At 50.3% G+C, this 19,418-nt stretch overlaps 1 protein-coding gene across 5 annotated transcripts in view; it reads right to left on the bottom strand.

Moving 5' to 3' along the window:
- Positions 1 to 19,418, bottom strand: part of vps13a (vacuolar protein sorting 13 homolog A) — a 753,359-nt gene that overhangs the window by 601,898 nt on the left and 132,043 nt on the right. For all 5 annotated transcript variants that reach the window (XM_072516625.1, XM_072516626.1, XM_072516627.1 and 2 more), the window contains exon 17: positions 502 to 644. In XM_072516625.1, coding sequence (XP_072372726.1) covers positions 502 to 644 — 143 coding nt within the window. The remainder of the gene's footprint in view (positions 1 to 501; positions 645 to 19,418) is intronic.

The following is a 19,418-nucleotide window of genomic DNA, read 5'->3' as shown; positions in this document are numbered from 1 at the left end:
GCAAAGGTAAATGGGCTCAGCAAAAGTTAGAGGGATAGTTACATTAAAATTTTGATAAATAAATACCCAATAGTAAATGGGATATAGGAAATGAAGAGGAGATAACAGGAAGGAGTCCAGAGTCAATGTAAATTACAGTTCTTAAATGTAGTAAATGTATTGCAAAATGTAATAATGTTAATCATACTCTTGATAAACAAACTTCAGAATCAGAATTAAGTTTAGTTCAGGTTTTGTTTTGGCATGCTTTACAAGTGGTTAGTAATCTCTCTTGTGAATAGCAAGAGAAAATCCATTAGAGATTAATTGTACATGGTCATCAAAATTAGTAGGTGGATCGGCTGAAGAACGTTTTTGTTTTTCTACATTCTTATTACAATCATTGTTCAGTCATAGCTCTGGGAAAAAAGTTTTTTTTAAACAATATATATGGGATCTGCTTCCAATTGAATAAATTGAATAAACCCAGGCAGATGTGTTACAAAAGTTATAAAAACCTACTTTATTGCCTGTGCTCCTGGTCTCTGGATCAGTGTTGTGTTCACGTCAATCACAGCGAATTTCATGATCTCTGGCTCGTTGTGTTCTTCTCTCACAGAAATGGACATGCTAACCAGCTTCACATAAATTTTCACTGCTTCATACTATGAAATTAATAAAATTAAAAACAGTGATAATTAGTCACTGTACAATGCATGTAAAATTTTCATTCAATTTCAAAAAGTCTGTTATAATAACAAATTACATTTACATTTAAATTAGCAGAATACAAATATATCAGAGATTTGTAAGGGTGGAGAAAGCAGCCAAGGTAGAAAAGGGCTAAGGGCGATGGAAGAATCTGAAAGCAAGGAGAATTTTACAATTGAGATGTTGCCGAACAAGGTGGAAGGAAGAGGTCATGGTACTGGAGAAACCTAGTGGTTGGAATCTCATCTTGGGATCAAATAGAACGTAAAGGTTGAAAATGATCTGGTCCAACTTCTGAGAGCGAACAGGAAGAGGGATCATTTGGGTGGTCAGCGAACAAGTTTGTAGTGGACCAAAGCAAATGGCTAAGGTTTTTACAATATTTTGTTGAGTACATTGCTGCTCCAACTGAACATTAGATAAGAAACGTAACAATTTAGAGACCATGAAGGGACCGAAAGAGGTGGTGATGAGGTAGAGCTGGGTGTCATCTGTGTACACATGGAACCAATGTGTTTTTGGATAATATGTTAGAGTGCAGCCTGTGGAGAGGAAACAGGATGGGATGAGGGATAGATCCCTTAGGAACTCCAGAACAACAATTTAAAAAAAAAAAAATCACTGGCATATAAAATAATGTTGAATTGATGTTAATTTTGATTATACCTAGAAATAATCTACACAACGTGTGAAAAAGAAGCCAAATCTTATTCCACTGGCTGCCATATGTTTAGTTGCTTTATTCAAATTATTTCCTACTATACCCACAGTTTTCGAACAAACATGGAGAATGAAGACCTGGAACACACTGCCTCAAAATACAGTGAAACCAGGTTCAATGGGACTCTGTAATTAGGCTTAATTAATCAACACCCACTACGCCCCTGCTCCCCTGGTGCCACCCCGTTCTCACATTCCACCTTCCCCATTTTAATCCCCCCCCCCCCCCCCAGTTTTAATCCCCTTCCCGACCTCTCAAACTTCCTAAACAAAATCAATAAACAGGTTCCACCTCCTGGTGAACCCATCCTCTCATGCCCAAGACAAACTTAACCTGCTCCAGCCTCAGAAATTCGGCGGCTCCAAGTCCCGCTACCCAAGCAAATTCTGTCTCTGGGCTATCAGGGAGGCAAAGGCCAAAACATCGGCCTCTCTTACCCCCTGGACCCCTGGGTCTTCCGACACCCCACATATTGCCACTGTGGACTCTGGACCACCGACACAACCAGCACCTCGTACATCACATCCAAGAACTCCTGCCAAAACCCCTCAATCTTGGACAAACCCAAAACATATGGATGTGATTCGCAGACCTCCTGCACACTTATCCTCTACCCCTGCAAAGAACCTATTCATCCTCGCCTCCATCATATGCACCCTACGTACCCTTTTGAAGTGAATGAGGCTTAATCTCGCACACATGGAGGACGCGTTCACCCTCCGCAAGGCCTCCGCCCATGTCTGGGCCCCCACCTCGCCTCCCAGCTCCTCCCAATGTCCCCCACCAGGATTCCTCCCATTCCAACAACTCCTTATAGATATCTGACACCACACCCTCCCCTATTCCGTCCCCTGACAACACCTTGTCCTGCAACTCCAGGGGTGGCAGCCCAGGAAAGGACGGCACCTCTCTCCTTACAAAGTCCCGAACCTGCAGGTTCCTGTAATCATATGTATATTGATTGGGATGTAAAGAGTTAACAAGTTAATGATAATGCTTCTTACCACTAGAGGGAACGACAAAACAATATATATGTGACTTGGGATTCTGGGAGTTAGGAATTCGAAGGAGTTGGAAGAGTATCAAGCATAGAGAGCAGTTGTGTACTTGAGAGTTCTGCTAGTTAGAGATAGCATATTTTAACATAGTAACCTACTAATTTTGGAATGTGAACGAATTTTAGATAGTAGTGTAATAAATTTATAGTTTTGTTTGTTCACAAAGCTTTGTGTTCTTTATTCAACACTACACATCCAAGGCATCCAGGTAAAGCGAAATAGAGAACACAATAGTGTCTAAAGCCATTCTCCCTGGGCGACTCATACTCTTCCTCCAGGTCCTCCAACTTTGCAAATTCGTCCCCTATAAACAGATCGCCAAAGCGCTCAATGTCAGCCTGCCGCCACCCCGAAACCTCGTGCCCAGCCCTGCCAATGCATCCCCATGGTTATCGCAGATTGGTGCTCACACCTAGACACCCTCAAGCCCCAAATGCTGCCTCCACTACCCCCACACCCTTCGGGTCAACACCACCACCGGGCTCAGAGAGTAGCTGGTCAACGAGAACGGTAAAGGAGTCAACAACAAAACCATTAAACATGTTCCCCAGAACGATTCCGCCTCCATCCGTCCCCAAGCAGACCACTCCCGCAGAAGACCACTCCCCCACAGCCCACTTCCTAACCATAGCGATATTCACCGCCCAGTAGTAATTCATTATATTGGCAGCACCAGCCACCCCTCTCCCCATCGCTCCCACTCCAAAAAAGCCCTCCTAACCGATATCACCTTCTTGAAGAAAAACTTGGAGATGAAGACTGGGAGGTTCTGAAACACAAACAGAAACCTTGGCAGCACCGTCATTTTTACTGTCTGCACCCACCCTGTGTCAGTGGCAGCACATCCCACCCCATCTGCTCCACCAACCGAGCCAGGTTCAGCTTGTGCAACTGCGCCCATCCCCGCACCACCTGAATACCCAAATATCTAAAGCTTACGCCCACCGCCCTAAACGGCAATTCTCCTAACCTATTTTCCTGTCCTCTAGCCGCAATCTGGAACACTTAGCTTTCCCCCATATTCAGATTGTACCCAGAGAACCGGCCAAATCCTCCAGGATCCCCATGAGGCCTCCGAACTGGCGCGAATGGGTCCAAAATGTACAGCATCCAGTCATCCGCATACAATGAGACCCTGTGTTCGATGCCCAGCCGCTTGATCCCTCTCCAATCCCTATGCGCCATTTCCAGCGGCTCTATCGCCAAGACGAAGTGCAACAGGGAGAGCGGGCACCCCTGTCTGATCCCAAAATACAACCCAAAGTACCCCAAATTCACTCGGTTTGTCCGCATACTCGCGACCAGTGCCTTATGTAGCAGCCAGACCCAGTCCACAAACCCCAGCCCGAACCACCCCAGCACCTCCACCAGAAAAGCCCACTCCATCTGATCAAATGCCCCATCCGCGTCCATTGCCACCACTACCTCCACCTCCTGCCGCTCTGAAGGCATCATAATTACATTAAGCAGCCTCCTCACGTCCATCAACAACTGCCTCCCCTTTAAAAAATCCATTCGATCACCCCCGGGACGCAGTCCTCGATCTGCAAGGCCAACAGCTTCGCCAGCAACTTGACATCTACGTTCAGTAGTAATAACAGGCGGCACGACCCTCGCTGCTCCGGATCCTTATCCTTCTTTAATATCAGGGAGATGGAGGCCTGCAACAATGGAGGGGGGAATTCCCCCTCTCCCTCACTTCATTATATATCCTCACCAGCAGTGGCCCCAGGTCCACCTCAAATTTTTATAGAACTCTACTGGGAACCCATCCGGGCCTTCCCTGCCTGCATACTCTCCATCACCTCCCTCAACCGAATTGGGGCCCCCAGTCCCTGAAACGGCCCCTCCTCCACTTTGGAAAACTCCAGCCCGTCCAGAAACCGCCACATCTCTTCCTCCCCGGTTGGAGGCTCCGAGTCATATAACCTTCTAAAGAACGCCTCAAACACACCCTCGGGGTCCATCACCACCTTGCCTTCATGATCCCTCACTCTGCCAATCTTCCTCGCCGCCTCTTGCTTTCTCAACTGATAGGCCAACATCCTGCTCACCTTCCCCCCATACTCATACACAGCCCTACCACCTTCCCCGTAGAACTAGCCCAAACTCCACCTGGAGCTTCGGTCTCTCCTTCAACGGTACTGCCTCTGGCGCCTCAAGAGTATCTCCTGTCGACCCTCAAAATCTCGTCCATCAGCCTTGCCCTCGCTGCCCACTCCTTTCTCTATCTGCCTGAGTCGATATAAACTCCCCACTAACCACCGCCTTGAGTGCCTCCCACAGCATGGCGGCCATGACCTCCCTCCCCATATCACTTAGCTCTACGAACCCCCTAATGACAGCCCGCACACCTCCTCAACTGCAAACAACCCTACAGTGCAGATCCACCCAGTGCAGCGCATGGTCAGAAACCACAATCAATCATCGGCAACATGGTAGCACAGTAGGTAGCACTGTTACTTCACAGCACCAGGGTACCAGGTTGGAATCCTGGCTTGGGTCACTGTCTGTGCGGAGTCTGCACGTTCTCGCTGTGTCTGCATGGGTTTCCTCCGGGTGCTCCGGTTTCCTCCCACAAGTCCCAAATGACGTGCTGTTAGGTAGTTTGGACATTCAGAATTCTCCCTCTGTGTACCCGAACAGGCGCCGGAATGTGGTGACTAGGGCCTTTTCACAGTAACTTAATTGCAGTGTTAATGTAAGCCTACTTGTGACACTAATAAAGATTATTATTATTCAGTCAGCCATCCCCGCCTACAGCGTCTTGTCCAGCCCGAATAAAAACAACCCAGGAGTACACCCAGTGCACATGGGAGAAGTATGAAAACTCCTTTGCCCTCAGCATACATGTCCTTCCTCCCCCCACCTGCCCCATCCCTTTCTCGGCCTAGCCTGGTCTCCTATCTTCTGGTGCGTCTCCTGCAAAAAGGCCACGTCCACCTTCAAACTCCTCAGATGCGTGAACACATGCGAACGTTTGACCGGCCCAATCAGCCCCCTTACATTCCACATGACAAGCCTGGTTGGGAGGGGGCATCCTGCCCCCTTCCCCTACCATCAGCCTTATCCTGTTTTGAGCCAGCCCCCAGCCCGTGTCACATGACCCCCCAGGCTCGCCCTTCGATATCCACCGTCATTGATCTCTTTCAAACTGCACCACGCCAACCATTCATGTCAGCAACCCTCCCCTCCCCTCCCCAAATAAAAAAACCTCCCCTCCCCCATGCCTTCCACATGGCAAACCCCCACTTCACTCCCGTTAATTAGCTCACCCAGCTAGCATGGTGGTCCCCGCCCAAGGCCTTCAATCCTCCTTCAAATTCCTCCCCTCTCAACCATCGAACTCTCAAACAAAAAGCACATTCACCATTGTTGCATCCCCATCAAAGCTTGCCCCTGAAAAAAGCACCACCAAAAACTTTAAAGAACACCTAAAAAAAAATCCTGCAAAGTTCAATGTCCTCCTACTTCTCCCAGTTCATTGTCCCTCTCAAATTCCATCGCCTCCTCTGGTGCGTCGAAATACCACTCTCTCTTCTGGAAAGCCACCTACAGGCAGGCTGGGTACAGTACCCCATACTTCACCCCCTTTTTAAAGAGGGCAGCCTCATGGGTGGCACAGTGGTTAGCACAGTTGCTTCACAGCGCCAAGGACCCGGGTTCGATTCCCAGTTTGGGTCACTGTCTGTGCAGAGTCTGCACGTTCTCCCCGTGTCTGCATGGGTTTCCTCCAGGTGCTCCGGATTACTCCCACAAGTTCCAAAAGACGGGCTTGTTAGATGAATTGGACATTCTGAATTCTCCCTCAGTGTACCTGAACAGGCGCCAGAATGTGACGACTAGGGAATTTTCACAGTATCTTCATTGCAGGGTAAGCCTACTTATGACACGAATAAAGATTATGATCATAATCCGGTTAAACTTAGCCCTCCTCTTCGCCAGCTGCACACCCAAGTCCTGGCACACGCAGCCCGTTCCCTTTCCAGGTACATCGTTCCCTTCCCAGGACAATCGAAGGATCTTCTCCTTGTCCAGAAAGCGATGCAACGGCACCACCATTGCTCGTGGCGGCTCACTTGCCTGCTGCCTCCTCCTCAACTTTCTGTGCGCCCGGTCCACCTCCAGGAGCCGATCAAAGGTCACCTCTTCCCCATCAACCTCTCCAACATCTTTGCCACATATACTGCGGCCTCCACACCTTCAATGCCTTCAGGCATCCCGACAAGACTTAGCTTTCACCTTCTGGAGCGATTCTCCAAATCCTCCACCTTCTCCCTTAGCTTTTTCTGACTCTCACGCATCACTCCCATCTCAGCCACCAAAGAGGCCTACTGCTCCTCGTGCTCCCCAACAGCCTCCTCCACTTTCTGGACTTACCACCTCTGCTCCACTTGCTCGATCGCAGACCTCAGCGGTTCCACCATCTTGGCTAGGTCTTACCTCTGCTGCCAAAACATATCATTCGAAAACTCCACCAACCGCTCCGTCGACCACCGAGCAGGCAGTGCAGCCCCCTTGCCCTCCGCCATCTTTCCCTGTCACGTACCACAAAAACTCTCCTGTTCCAACAGTACTTACTTTTTTTTGTGGCTCTCCTCGTCTGCTGATCCATGCACCAGCCACACCAGAGGAGAATTACCTTCCCCAAGCACTCCTATACCTTTTGCCCACAAATATTTTGCCCTTCGGATGGGGAAAAGACCAAAACAAATTGCCTTGAGCCATGGCCGCCACTGGATGTCTCAGCCCCAACAACACTGAAGAAGCTCAATGCCAACAAGGATAAAGCAGGCAACTTGATTGGTGCACGTTTCACTAACATTTAATCCCTCCACCACTGACAAACAATGGCAGCACTGCATACCATCTACAAGATGCAATGCAGGAGCTCACCAATGTTCCTTTGGCAGCACCTTCCAAACCCACGATTACTACCATCTAGAAGGGCCAAAGGCAGCTGATACCAGGGAATACCACCATCTGGAGTTTCCACTCCAAGTCACTCAACAAGTCTGACTTGGAAATATATTGTTGTTACTTTACTGTTGCTCGGTCAAATTCCCTCCCTAACAGTACTGTGGGTGTGCCTACACCTCAAGGACTGATGTTGAAGGCTGCTCACCACCACCTTCTTAAGGGCAACTATGGATGGACAATAACTGCTGGCCTAGCCAGTGAAGCCCACATCCCACAAATTAATTTTTTAGAAACTTAAAGAAAAAGCATATCATTAAGACGGGTACCAGGTTAGACTATTGGACAGAATATCTAAAACTGCAAAGAATGACTAAAATATTGGTAAGGAGGACAAAAATTTATTGAGAGAAAGCTAAATTATAAAGATACAAGAGTTTCTGTAGATTTTGTAAAATAAACAAATTAACAAAGCAAGTGTTAGTCTATCGAAAATGATTCTGGTGAGTTAATAATGGAAAATGAGGCTACGGTAGATGAATTGAACAGGTATTTTGCAACGGTTTTCACATTCACCAGTGACATCCCAGAAATGGCTGTAAGTGAGGAACTCAAGAAAATTACAATCACCAGGGAAGTGATACAACAATTTTTTGGAACTGGGGATTGACAGATTGGATTTCATCCTAGGGTCTAAAAGAACTGGCTGGTGAGAAAGTTCACGTGTAGGTTTTACTTTGCCAAAATTCAATAGATTCAGAGATGTTCCATTCGATGAAGAATAGCGTTGTGACTCCTTTATTCAAAAGGAGGGAGACAGAAAGCAGAATTTGACTTGGCTAAATTCAGGTTAATCAGACAGAGTCAACATGGTTTTCCGAATGGGAAATCATGTTTGACTAATTTATTTTGAGTTCTTAGAAATAGTAACAGGTGCTGTGAATAAAGGGAAACTGCGCATGGACTGTATTTAGATTTCCAGAAGGCATTTGATAAGGTCATTGCGGAAAATAAAAGCTCATTGGGGGTAACATATTGGGATGGTTAGAAAAGATTGGCCGACTTCCGGGTGCGGCGATGACCAGCTAAGTCGCACGTTTCGGCAGCTCCCGGTGGAACGGACTTTTGGGCTCTTAATAAGAGCCCCAACGGCAATTTTAACGGCTAAAAGTACTGTGCGGTAAACCAGAAGGGAATCCCCCCTGGGTACGGATGGAAAAAGGAGGAAAGTGGCCGGATTGCGGTGGATCCTTTAGAGCAGCGGCAAGGAAGGCAAGCAAAAACCAAGATGGCGTCGGAAGGTGGCAGTTTAATATGGGGCCCTGAACAACACGAGTTTTTGAAACGCTGCTTGGAAGAGCTTAAAAAGGAGATGAAGAAGGAGCTGTTGGCCCCGATATTACAGGCGATTGAAGGGCTAAAAGATGAGCAAAAGACCCAGGAGCGGGAGCTTCGGGTCGTGAAGGCAAAGGCTGCCGAGAACGAGGACGATATACAGCGCCTGGTGGTGAAGACGGAGATGCACGAGGCATACCATAAACGATGTGTGGAAAGGCTGGAGGTGCTGAAGAATAATGCGAGGAGGAAGAATTTAAGGATTCTTGGTCTTCCTGAAGGTGCAGAAGGGGCGGACGTCGGGGCATATGTGAGCACGATGCTGCACTCGTTAATGGGAGCGGAGGCCCCGATGGGTCCGTTGGAGGTGGAGGGAGCATACCGAGTGATGGCGCGAGGACCGAGAGCAGGAGAAATTCCCAGAGCCATAGTGGTGAGATTCCTCCGTTTTAAGGACAGAGAGATGGTCCTCAGATGGGCAAAGAAAACTCGGAGCAGTAGGTGGGAGAACGCTGTGATCCGCGTATATCAAGACTGGAGTGCGGAGGTGGCGAGAAGGAGGGCGAGCTTTAATCGGGCCAAGGCGGTGCTTCATAAAAAGAAGATTAAATTTGGAATGCTGCAGCCGGCAAGACTGTGGGTCACATATCAAGGGAAGCACCACTACTTTGAAACAGCGGATGAGGCGGGACATTTATTGTTGAAGAGAAATTGGAATAAGCGGGTTATTAAAAAAGAACGTTTGAGACAAAGTGGTGGGGCGAATATGGGGGGCGAAGAGGGGGGAAAAAGGGGGGGAAGAGATGATTTTTATGTTGTTAATCCTGCGACCCGGTAACTTTTCTCTCTTCCACAGGTTGTGGGGGAGGGAGGAAGGGAGGTGGAGGAGCTGGGGGCGTTGGCCATTGGGGGCGGGGCCAAAAGGGAAGCGCGGGCTTTGTTCCCGCGCTATGATAATTATGGCGGGAATAGGGAAGCAGGAAGGAGGGGGCGTCGCACGGTGCGAGCCGAGGTCACGGGGGGAAGCCGAGGTCGGCTAGAGTTTGCTGACTTCTGGGAGCAACATGGGGGGTGTAACTACGCTAGTGGGGGATCTAGCGGGGGGGGGGGGTGGAAGGGGGGATTTACTGGGTTGCTGCTGCTGGGGAGAAGGGGGAGCTGGGTATGGGGTGGGGTGGGTGGGACGGGAGGGCACCGCTGCGTGGGAACCGGGTGAGGAGCTGGATAAAAGGGGATGGCTAATCGACAAGGGGGGGGGTAAAGAGCCCCCCAACCCGGCTGATCACGTGGAATGTGAGAGGGCTGAACGGGCCGATAAAGAGGGCACGGGTACTCGCACACCTTAAGAAACTTAAGGCAGATGTGGTTATGTTACAGGAGACGCATTTGAAACTGATAGACCAGGTTAGACTACGCAAAGGATGGGTGGGGCAGGTGTTTCATTCGGGGCTAGATGCGAAAAACAGGGGGGTGGCTATACTAGTGGGGAAGCGGGTAATGTTTGTGGCAAAGACCATAGTGGCGGATAGTGGGGGCAGATACGTGATGGTGAGTGGCAAATTACAGGGGGAGGCGGTGGTCTTAGTGAACGTATATGCCCCGAACTGGGATGATGCCAACTTTATGAGGCGCATGTTAGGATGTATCCCGGACCTAGAGGTGGGGAAGTTGGTAATGGGTGGAGATTTTAACACGGTGCTGGAACCAGGGCTGGACAGATCGAGGTCCAGGACTGGAAGGAGGCCGGCAGCAGCCAAGGTGCTTAAAGACTTTATGGAGCAGATGGGAGGAGTAGACCCATGGAGATTTAGCAGACCTAGGAGTAAGGAGTTTTCATTTTTCTCCTATGTCCACAAAGTTTATTCGCGAATAGACTTTTTTGTTTTGGGAAGGGCGTTGATCCCGAAGGTGAGGGGGATGGAGTATACGGCTATAGCTATTTCGGATCACGCTCCACACTGGGTGGACTTGGAGATAGGGGAGGAAAAAGAACGGCGTCCACCCTGGAGAATGGACATGGGACTAATGGCGGATGAGGGGGTGTGTCTAAGGGTGAGGGGGTGTATTGAAAAGTACTTGGAACTCAATGATAATGGGGAGGTCCAGGTGGGAGTGGTCTGGGAGGCGCTGAAGGCAGTGGTTAGAGGGGAGCTGATATCAATCAGGGCACATAAAGGAAAGCAGGAGAGTAGGGAACGGGAGCGGTTGCTGCAAGAACTTCTGAGGGTGGACAGGCAATATGCGGAGGCACCGGAGGAGGGACTGTACAGGGAAAGGCAAAGGCTACACGTAGAATTTGACTTGCTGACAACGGGTACTGCAGAGGCACAGTGGAGGAAGGCACAGGGTGTACAGTACGAATATGGGGAGAAGGCGAGCAGGTTGCTGGCCCACCAATTGAGGAAAAGGGGAGCAGCGAGGGAAATAGGGGGAGTGAGGGATGAGGAGGGAGAGATGGAGCGGGGAGCGGAGAGAGTGAATGGAGTGTTCAAGGCATTCTATGAAAGATTATATGAAGCTCAGCCCCCGGATGGGAAGGAGAGAATGATGTGTTTTCTGGACCAGCTAGAATTTCCTAAGGTGGAGGAGCAGGAGAGGGTGGGACTGGGAGCACAGATCGAAATGGAGGAAGTAGTGAAAGGAATTAGGAGCATGCAGGCGGGGAAGGCCCCGGGACCGGATGGATTCCCAGTTGAATTTTACAGGAAATATGTGGACTTGCTCGCCCCGCTACTGATGAGAACCTTTAATGAGGCGAGGGAAAGGGGACAGCTGCCCCCGACTATGTCAGAGGCAACGATATCGCTTCTCCTAAAGAAGGAAAAAGACCCGCTGCAATGCGGGTCCGATAGGCCTATTTCCCTCCTGAACGTAGACGCTAAGATTCTGGCCAAGGTAATGGCAATGAGGATAGAGGATTGTGTCCCAGGGGTGGTCCATGAGGACCAAACTGGGTTCGTGAAGGGGAGACAGCTGAATACGAATATACGGAGGCTGCTAGGGGTAATGATGATGCCCCCACCAGAGGGGGAAGCGGAGATAGTAGTGGCGATGGATGCCGAGAAAGCATTTGATAGAGTGGAGTGGGATTATTTGTGGGAGGTGTTGAGGAGATTTGGCTTTGGAGATGAGTATATTAGATGGGTACAGCTGCTGTATAGGGCCCCGATGGCGAGCGCGGTCACGAATGGACGGGGGTTTGCGTATTTTCGGCTCCAAAGAGGGACGAGGCAGGGATGTCCTCTGTTCCCATTATTGTTTGCACTGGCGATTGAGCCCCTGGCAATAGCATTGAGGGGTTCCAGGAAGTGGAGGGGAGTACTCAGGGGAGGAGAACAACACCGGGTATCTCTGTATGCGGACGATTTGTTGTTGTATGTGGCGGACCCGGCGGAGGGGATGCCAGAGATAATGCGGATACTTGGGGAGTTTGGAGAATTTTCAGGATATAAACTGAACATGGGGAAAAGTGAGTTTGTGGTGCATCCAGGGGAGCAGAGCAGAGAAATAGAAGGCTTACCGCTGAGGAAGGTAACAAGGGACTTTCGCTACTTGGGGATCCAGATAGCCAAGAATTGGGGTACATTGCATAGGTTAAATTTAACGCGGTTGGTGGAACAGATGGAGGAGGACTTCAAGAGATGGAACATGGTATCCCTGTCACTGGCAGGGAGGGTGCAGGCGGTTAAAATGGTGGTCCTCCCGAGATTCCTCTTTGTGTTTCAGTGCCTCCCGGTGGTGATCACGAAGGCTTTTTTCAAAAGGATTGAGAAGAGTATTATGAGTTGTGTGTGGGCCGGGAAGACCCCGAGAGTGAGGAAGGGATTTTTGCAGCGTAGTAGGGATAGGGGGGGGGCTGGCACTACCGAGCCTAAGTGAGTACCACTGGGCCGCTAATATCTCAATGGTATGTAATTGGATGGGAGAAGAGGAGGGAGCGGCGTGGAAGAGATTGTAGAGGGCGTCCTGCAGGGGGACTAGCCTACAAGCTATGGTGACGGCGCCGTTGCCGTTCTCACCGAAGAAATACACCACAAGCCCGGTGGTGGTGGCTACTCTGAAAATTTGGGGGCAGTGGAGACGGCATAGGGGAAAGACGGGTGTGGTCCCCGATAAGAAATAATCATAGGTTTGCTCCGGGGAGAATGGATGGGGGATTTGGAACATGGCAAAGAGCAGGAGTAACACAATTGAGAGATCTGTTTGTAGATGGGACGTTTGCAAGTCTGGGAGCGCTGACCGAAAAATATGGGTTGCCCCAAGGGAATGCATTCCGGTATATGCAACTGAGGGCTTTTGCGAGGCAACAGGTGAGGGAATTCACGCAGCTCCCGACGCAGGAGGTGCAGGACAGAGTGATCTCAAAGACATGGGTGGGGGACGGTAAGGTATCAGACATATATAGGGAAATGAGGGACGAGGGGGAGATTATGGTAGATGAGCTGAAAGGGAAATGGGAAGAAGAGCTGGGGGAGGAGATTGTGGAGGGGCTGTGGGCTGATGCCCTAAGTAGGGTAAACTCATCGTCCTCGTGTGCCAGGCTAAGCCTGATACAATTTAAGGTGTTACACAGGGCGCATATGACTGGAGCACGGCTCAGTAAATTTTTTGGAGTAGAGGATAGGTGTGCGAGATGCTCGAGAAGCCCAGCGAATCACACCCACATGTTCTGGTCATGTCCGGCACTACAGGGGTTTTGGGTGGGGGTGACAAAGGTGCTTTCGAAAGTAGTGGGGGTGCAGGTCGAACCAAGCTGGGGGTTGGCTATATTCGGGGTTGCAGAAGAGCCGGGAGTGCAGGAGGTGAAAGAGGCTGATGTTTTGGCCTTTGCGTCCCTAGTAGCCCGGCGCAGGATACAGTTGCTGTGGAAGGAAGCCAAGCCCCCGGGTGTGAAGACCTGGATAAATGACATGGCAGGGTTTATAAAGCTGGAACGGATTAAGTTCGTCCTAAGGGGATCGGCTCAAGGGTTCACCAGGCGGTGGCAACCGTTCGTCGAATACCTCACAGAAAGATAGAGGGAATGGAAAAGAAGAAGACAGCAGCAGCAACCCGGGGGGGGGGGGGGGGGGGGGGAGGGAGGGAGGAACCAGAAGGACTCTCAGGGATGTTAGTGTATCAGTATAATATGTATAGGTTGTTGTTATAGGTAATTGTATACTGGACTGCTGAATTGTATTTTTGGAGAGTATTTATTTGGGACAAGGCAGTTGCCATTTAGTTTTGTTTTTTAATTTTGATGTTGTTTATATATTATTTATTTCTTGTTTAAAAAACTGGCCATTGTTATTTATATTGTTATATTACTGTGTAAAAGATACACAATGTACTGTTATGGTTGGCCAAAAATTTTGAATAAAATATATTTTTTAAAAAAGAAAAGATTGGCCAGCTAACAGGAAAAAAAGTTGGCATAAATGGGCCATTTTCTGATTGGCAAGATGCAACAAGTGTGCCATGGGGAATGCCAGCGCTGAGGTTTCAACTCTTTGCAATTTATACAATTGATTTGGATGAAGGGGCAGATGGCAAGGTTACTAAATGTGATGATAACACAAAGATATATAGGGAAGTAAGTTCTAAAGAGGACATAAGGAGGAGAACAAAATGATATAGACAAGTTAGGGGAGTGAACAAAGATCTGGCAAATGAGGTATATAAAAAGGGAAAATGTTGAGATTATCCATTTTGGCAAGATGAATAAAAAATAAGTATTATCTAAATGGCGAGCCCGGAGCATGAGTTGGATATGAGGGAGTTTTGTTTTTTGGGGGTGGGGGGGGTGGAGTGTCTTCAAGTAGGGAAGGAGGAGAGGGCAAGGTTTGAAGAGCTAATGGAGAGGAGGTATGGACAGCGAAAGGGAAGATGCATGCGAATAAAGCACCTGGCCCGGATGGGTTCCCGGTGGATTCTTTCAGAAGTTTTTGGATAGGTTGGCGCCGCAGTTGATGGAGATGTTTGAAGATGCGGTGGCTAAGGGGCCCTCCCGAAGACAATGGGACGGGCATCTATTTCGCTGCTGTCAAAAAAGGATAAGGACCCAGTGGAGTGTGGGTCGTATCGGCGAATATCCCTGCTTAGGTTGGAACAGTGCCTTCCATAGGTGATTGGGGGAAGATCAAACAGGGTTTGTAAAGGATAGGCAGTTATCCTCAAATGTGCGGCGCTTGTTGAACATGGTTATCTCCCTATCAGAGGGCAGGGGATCTGGAAGTGGTGGTGACACTGGATGCGCAGAAGGCATTTGATCGAGTAGAGTAGTTATTTGTTTGCAGTGTTGGAGCGGTTTGGGATTGGACCCAAGTTTATGGTGTGGGTCAAATTGTTATGTAAGGAACCAAAGGCGACCGGCACTGGATCGCTCCAGGTCTAGGACTGGTAGGAAGCCGGAGGCGGCTAGAGTGCTGAGGGGATTTATGGACCAAATGGGAGGGGTGGACCCTTGGAGATTTGCAAGGCTGGGGGCTAGGGAATTTTCATTCTTCTCACATGTCCATAAGGCTTATTCTCGAATCGACTTTTTCATTTTGAGTAGGGCGTTGATAGCGAGAGTAGAGGATACCGCGTATTCGGCAATAGCCATTTCGGACCACGCCCCGCATTGGGTGGACTTGGAGATGGGGAGAAGAGGGACCAGCGCCCGCTATGGCGTTTGGAGGTGGGGCTGTTGGCGGATGAGGAGGTGAGCGAGCGGGTCCGAGGAAGTATAGAGAGGTACTTGGAGACCAAAGACAATGGGGAGGTCCGAGTGGGGATGGTATGGGAGGCACTGAAGGCGGTGGTGAGGGGAGAGCTGATCTCCATTAGGGCTCACAAGGAGCGGAGGGAGCGGGGGGAAAGGCTGGTGGGGGAGATGGTGAGGGTAGAAAGGAGGTATGCGGAAGAGCCTGAGGAAGGATTGTTGAGGAAGAGGCGCAGCCTCCAGGCCGAATTCGACCTGCTGACCAGCAGGAAGGCAGAGGTGCAGTGGAGGAAGGCCCAGGGGGCGGTCTACGAGTATGGGGAAAAGGCAAGCCGGATTCTGGCGCATCAGCTTCGGAAGCGGGACGCAGCTAGGGAGATCGGGGGAGTTAAGGACAGGGGAGGGAGCGTGGTGCGGCGTGGGGTTGGCATCAATGGGGTCTTCAGGGACTTCTACGAGGAACTGTACCGATCCGAGCCCTGGCTATGGCACTGAGAGAGTCGAGGAACTAGAGGGGGTTGGTGCGGGGTGGGGAGGAGCATAGGGTGTCGCTTTATGCGGACGGCCTGCTGCTGTATGTGGCGGACCCGATGGGAGGAATGCCAGAGATAATGAGGATCCTTAGGGAATTCGGGGACTTTTCGGGGTACAAGCTCAATATGGGGAAGAGCGAGCTGTTCGTAGTTCAGCTAGGGGGCCAGGAGAGGGGGATTGGCGAGCTCCCACTAAAAAGGGCGGAGAGGAGCTTCAGATATTTGGGGGTCCAGGTGGCCAGGAGCTGGGGGGCCCTGCATAGGCTTAGCTTTACAAGGCTGGTGGAGCAAATAGAGGAGGCGTTCAAGAGGTGGGACGCGTTGCCGCTGTCCTTGGCGGGTAGGGTGCAGTCAATCAAAATAACAGTGCTCCCAAGGTTTTTGTTCCTGTTCCAGTGCCTCCCAGTGTTTATCCCGAAGGCTTTTTTCACGCGGGTTAACAGGAGTATAATGGGGTTTGTGTGGGCGCGAGGGACTCCGAGGGTGAGAAGGGTGTTCCTGGAGCGGAGTAGAGATAGGGGGGGCTGGCGCTGCCCAACCTCTGTGGGTACTACTGGGCCATCAATGCGACGATGGTGCGCAAGTGGGTGATGGAGTGGGAGGGGGCTGCATGGAAGAGGCTGGGGCCTCGGCATGGACCCCATTAAGGGGGAACCACCGGTTCGCCCCAGGAAGAACAGGTGGAGGGTTTTCGGGGTGGCACAGGGCAGGGATACGAAAGTTGGGGGACCTGTTTGTGGACGGGACGTTCACGAGCTTGGGTGAGCTGGAGGAGAAGTATGGGCTCCCCCCCCCGGGGAACACCTTCAGGTACCTACAGGTAAGGGCGTTTGCCAGACGGCAGGTGGTGGAATTCCCACGGCTACTGCCACACACAGTACAGGACAGGGTGCTCTCGGGGGGGTGGGTGGGAGTGGGGAAGATCTCGGAAACTTACCAGGTGATGCAGGAGGAGGAGGAGGCCTCGGTGGTGGAGTTGAAAGGTAAGTGGGAGGAGGAGTTGGGAGAGGAGATCGAAGAGGGATCGTGGGCAGATGCCCTAGGGAGGGTGAACTCTTCTTCTTCGTGCGCGAGGCTCAGCCTCATACAATTTAAGGTGCTGCACAGGGCACACATGACCGGGACAAGGATGAGCCGGTTCTTTGGGGGTGAGGACAGGTGTGTTAGGTGCTCAGGGAGTCCAGCAAATCACACCCATATGTTCTGGGCATGCCCAGCGCTGGAGGAATTTTGGAAGGGCGTAGCGAGGACGATATCGAGGGTGGTAGGATCCAGGGTCACACCGGACTGGGGGCTCGCAATATTTAGGGTGGCAGAGGAGCCGGGAGTGCAGGAGGCGAAAGAGGCTGGAATTCTGGCCTTTGCGTCCCTGGTAGCCCGGCGAAGGATTCTCCTTCAGTGGAAAGAGGCGAGGCCCCCAAGCGTGGAATCCTGGATCAGCGATATGGCAGGGTTCATTAAATTGGAGGGGGTGAAATTCGCCTTGAGAGGGTCGGTACAAGGGTTCTTTAGGCGGTGGCAACCGTTCTTAGACTTTCTGGCAGAACGATAGACATTGGTCTATGGCAGCAGCAGCTCGGGGTGGGGGGTTTACTTTATCTTTGTTTATGTTATTTACACTGGAGGGTCTGAGGGGATGTATACACCTGTTGTGTTAAGTCGGGGTGTTAATGTTAATTTATTATTTATGTACAGGGGGGGGCGGGGAGGGGTTTGGGGGTTGCTTTTTTAGATTGTGTTTTGTACTTAACCCTGTTGGGTTCCTTTTTCATTTTGTTATTGATATTTTATGAAAACCTTTAATAAAAATTATTTTTAAAAAAGGAACCGAAGGCGAGTGTTCATATGTACGAGAAGAATTTGGGATATTTTCAGCTGCATAGAGGAACTAGGCAGGGGTGTCCCATGTACCCCTCTTGTTTGTGCTGGTGATAAGAGTCCTTGGCCTTTGCACTGAGGTGCTCGGATAAGTGGACGGGAATAGTAAGGGAGGGGTGTGGAGCATAAGGTGGCCCTGTATGCCAGTGACCTTTTGTTATATATTTCTAACCCAGGTCCTACAGTGAGGCCTATAATGGGGTTGCTCAAGTAGTTTAGGGTTTATTCGGGATATACACTGAATTTAGAAATGAGGTGTTGTTTGGTTTCTTTTCTAGGTGTGGGAGCTAGCTTGGGCAGCGGGGGGGGGGGGGGGGGGTTGTCATTTTGTGTGGCAACTGCTCACATCAGACAATTGGGGATGCACGTGGCTCCAGTCTGGGCACTGTTCTGTAAATTAAATTCCACAAGCATGGTTTGTTGGGTCAAGGCAGATTTGTTGAGATGGGACAACCTCCCCTTATCATTGGCGGCCGGGTGCAGGCGGTAAAGATGAATATATTGCCGCGAATTTTATTTTCATTCCTGTATTTACCAGTCTTTTTGCCAAAAGGTTTTTCAGGGGAGTGGAACAGTTGATTTTATCGTTTTGTCTGGACAGGTGCGGTAGCAAGGATTTGGTGGACAGTGCTTCAGAGAGGGCGACAGTCAGGGGGTTTGGCTCTTCCAAATCTGTTGGATTACTAATGAGCGGCGAAGGTCGAGAAGGTGCTTGGCTGGGTAGGGAGCCAGAGGCAATGGGTGGTGAGGTTGGAGGCAGGCTCTTATAGGGGGTCAGGGTTGCAGGCACTGGCAACAGCCCAATACCCATTTGCCCCAGGGAAATAGTCAGGTAGTCTGGTTGTGGTGGCCGCGTTGAAGATATGGAGGCAATTTCGGCAGTACTTTAAAGTGGTGGGTGGAATCGAAGTTAGTGCCGGTCTGAGAGAATCAAGTGTTTGAGCTGGCGAGGCTGAATACCAAGTTTCGGGGATGGGAGGATGCAGGGGTGATGGAAATAAAGGATGTATTTTGGAAGAGCGGTTTGCATGCTTTGAGGAGTTGACAGAGAAGGTTGGGATTCCACAGGGAAGGCCTTTAGGTATATGCAGGTGCTGGATTTTGCAAAAAAAGTTTCCCCAATGTTTCCGGTGACACCGCGCTCCTCGTTGTTGGATGGGGTGTTGGTGGGTCACCTTTGCGATTTATGGGAGGATTTTGGAGAATGATATGGCATCGCTGGAGGGAGTTAAGGCCAAGTGGGAGGAGGAGTTGGAGATGGGGTTGTGGTGGGGGGTTTTGGGGAGGGTGAAGCTTCAACCTAATGTGCGAGGCTGGGGTTAATACAGTTAAAGGTGGTGCACAGAGCGCACCTGCGAGATCGAAGGTGAGCCGGCTGTTTGAGGGAGTGGAGGATACTTGCAAGTGCTGTGGGAGAGGTCCGGTCAATCATGTACATATGTTCTGGTTCTGCCCAAAGTTGGAGAAATTTTGGATGTTGATTTTCAGCACCATGTCGGCAATCCTGCACATGGATTTGGAGCCTCATCCCTGGGGGGCCATTTTTGCGGTGTCGGACTTGTCGGAGCTGCAGACGGGAGCGGGACAGATGTTTTAGCCTTCGC

The sequence above is a fragment of the Scyliorhinus torazame genome, chromosome 9 (genome assembly GCF_047496885.1).
Source record: "Scyliorhinus torazame isolate Kashiwa2021f chromosome 9, sScyTor2.1, whole genome shotgun sequence".
In the NCBI taxonomy this organism is placed as follows: domain Eukaryota; kingdom Metazoa; phylum Chordata; class Chondrichthyes; order Carcharhiniformes; family Scyliorhinidae; genus Scyliorhinus; species Scyliorhinus torazame.
This window is presented reverse-complemented; position numbering and strand designations above follow the sequence as displayed.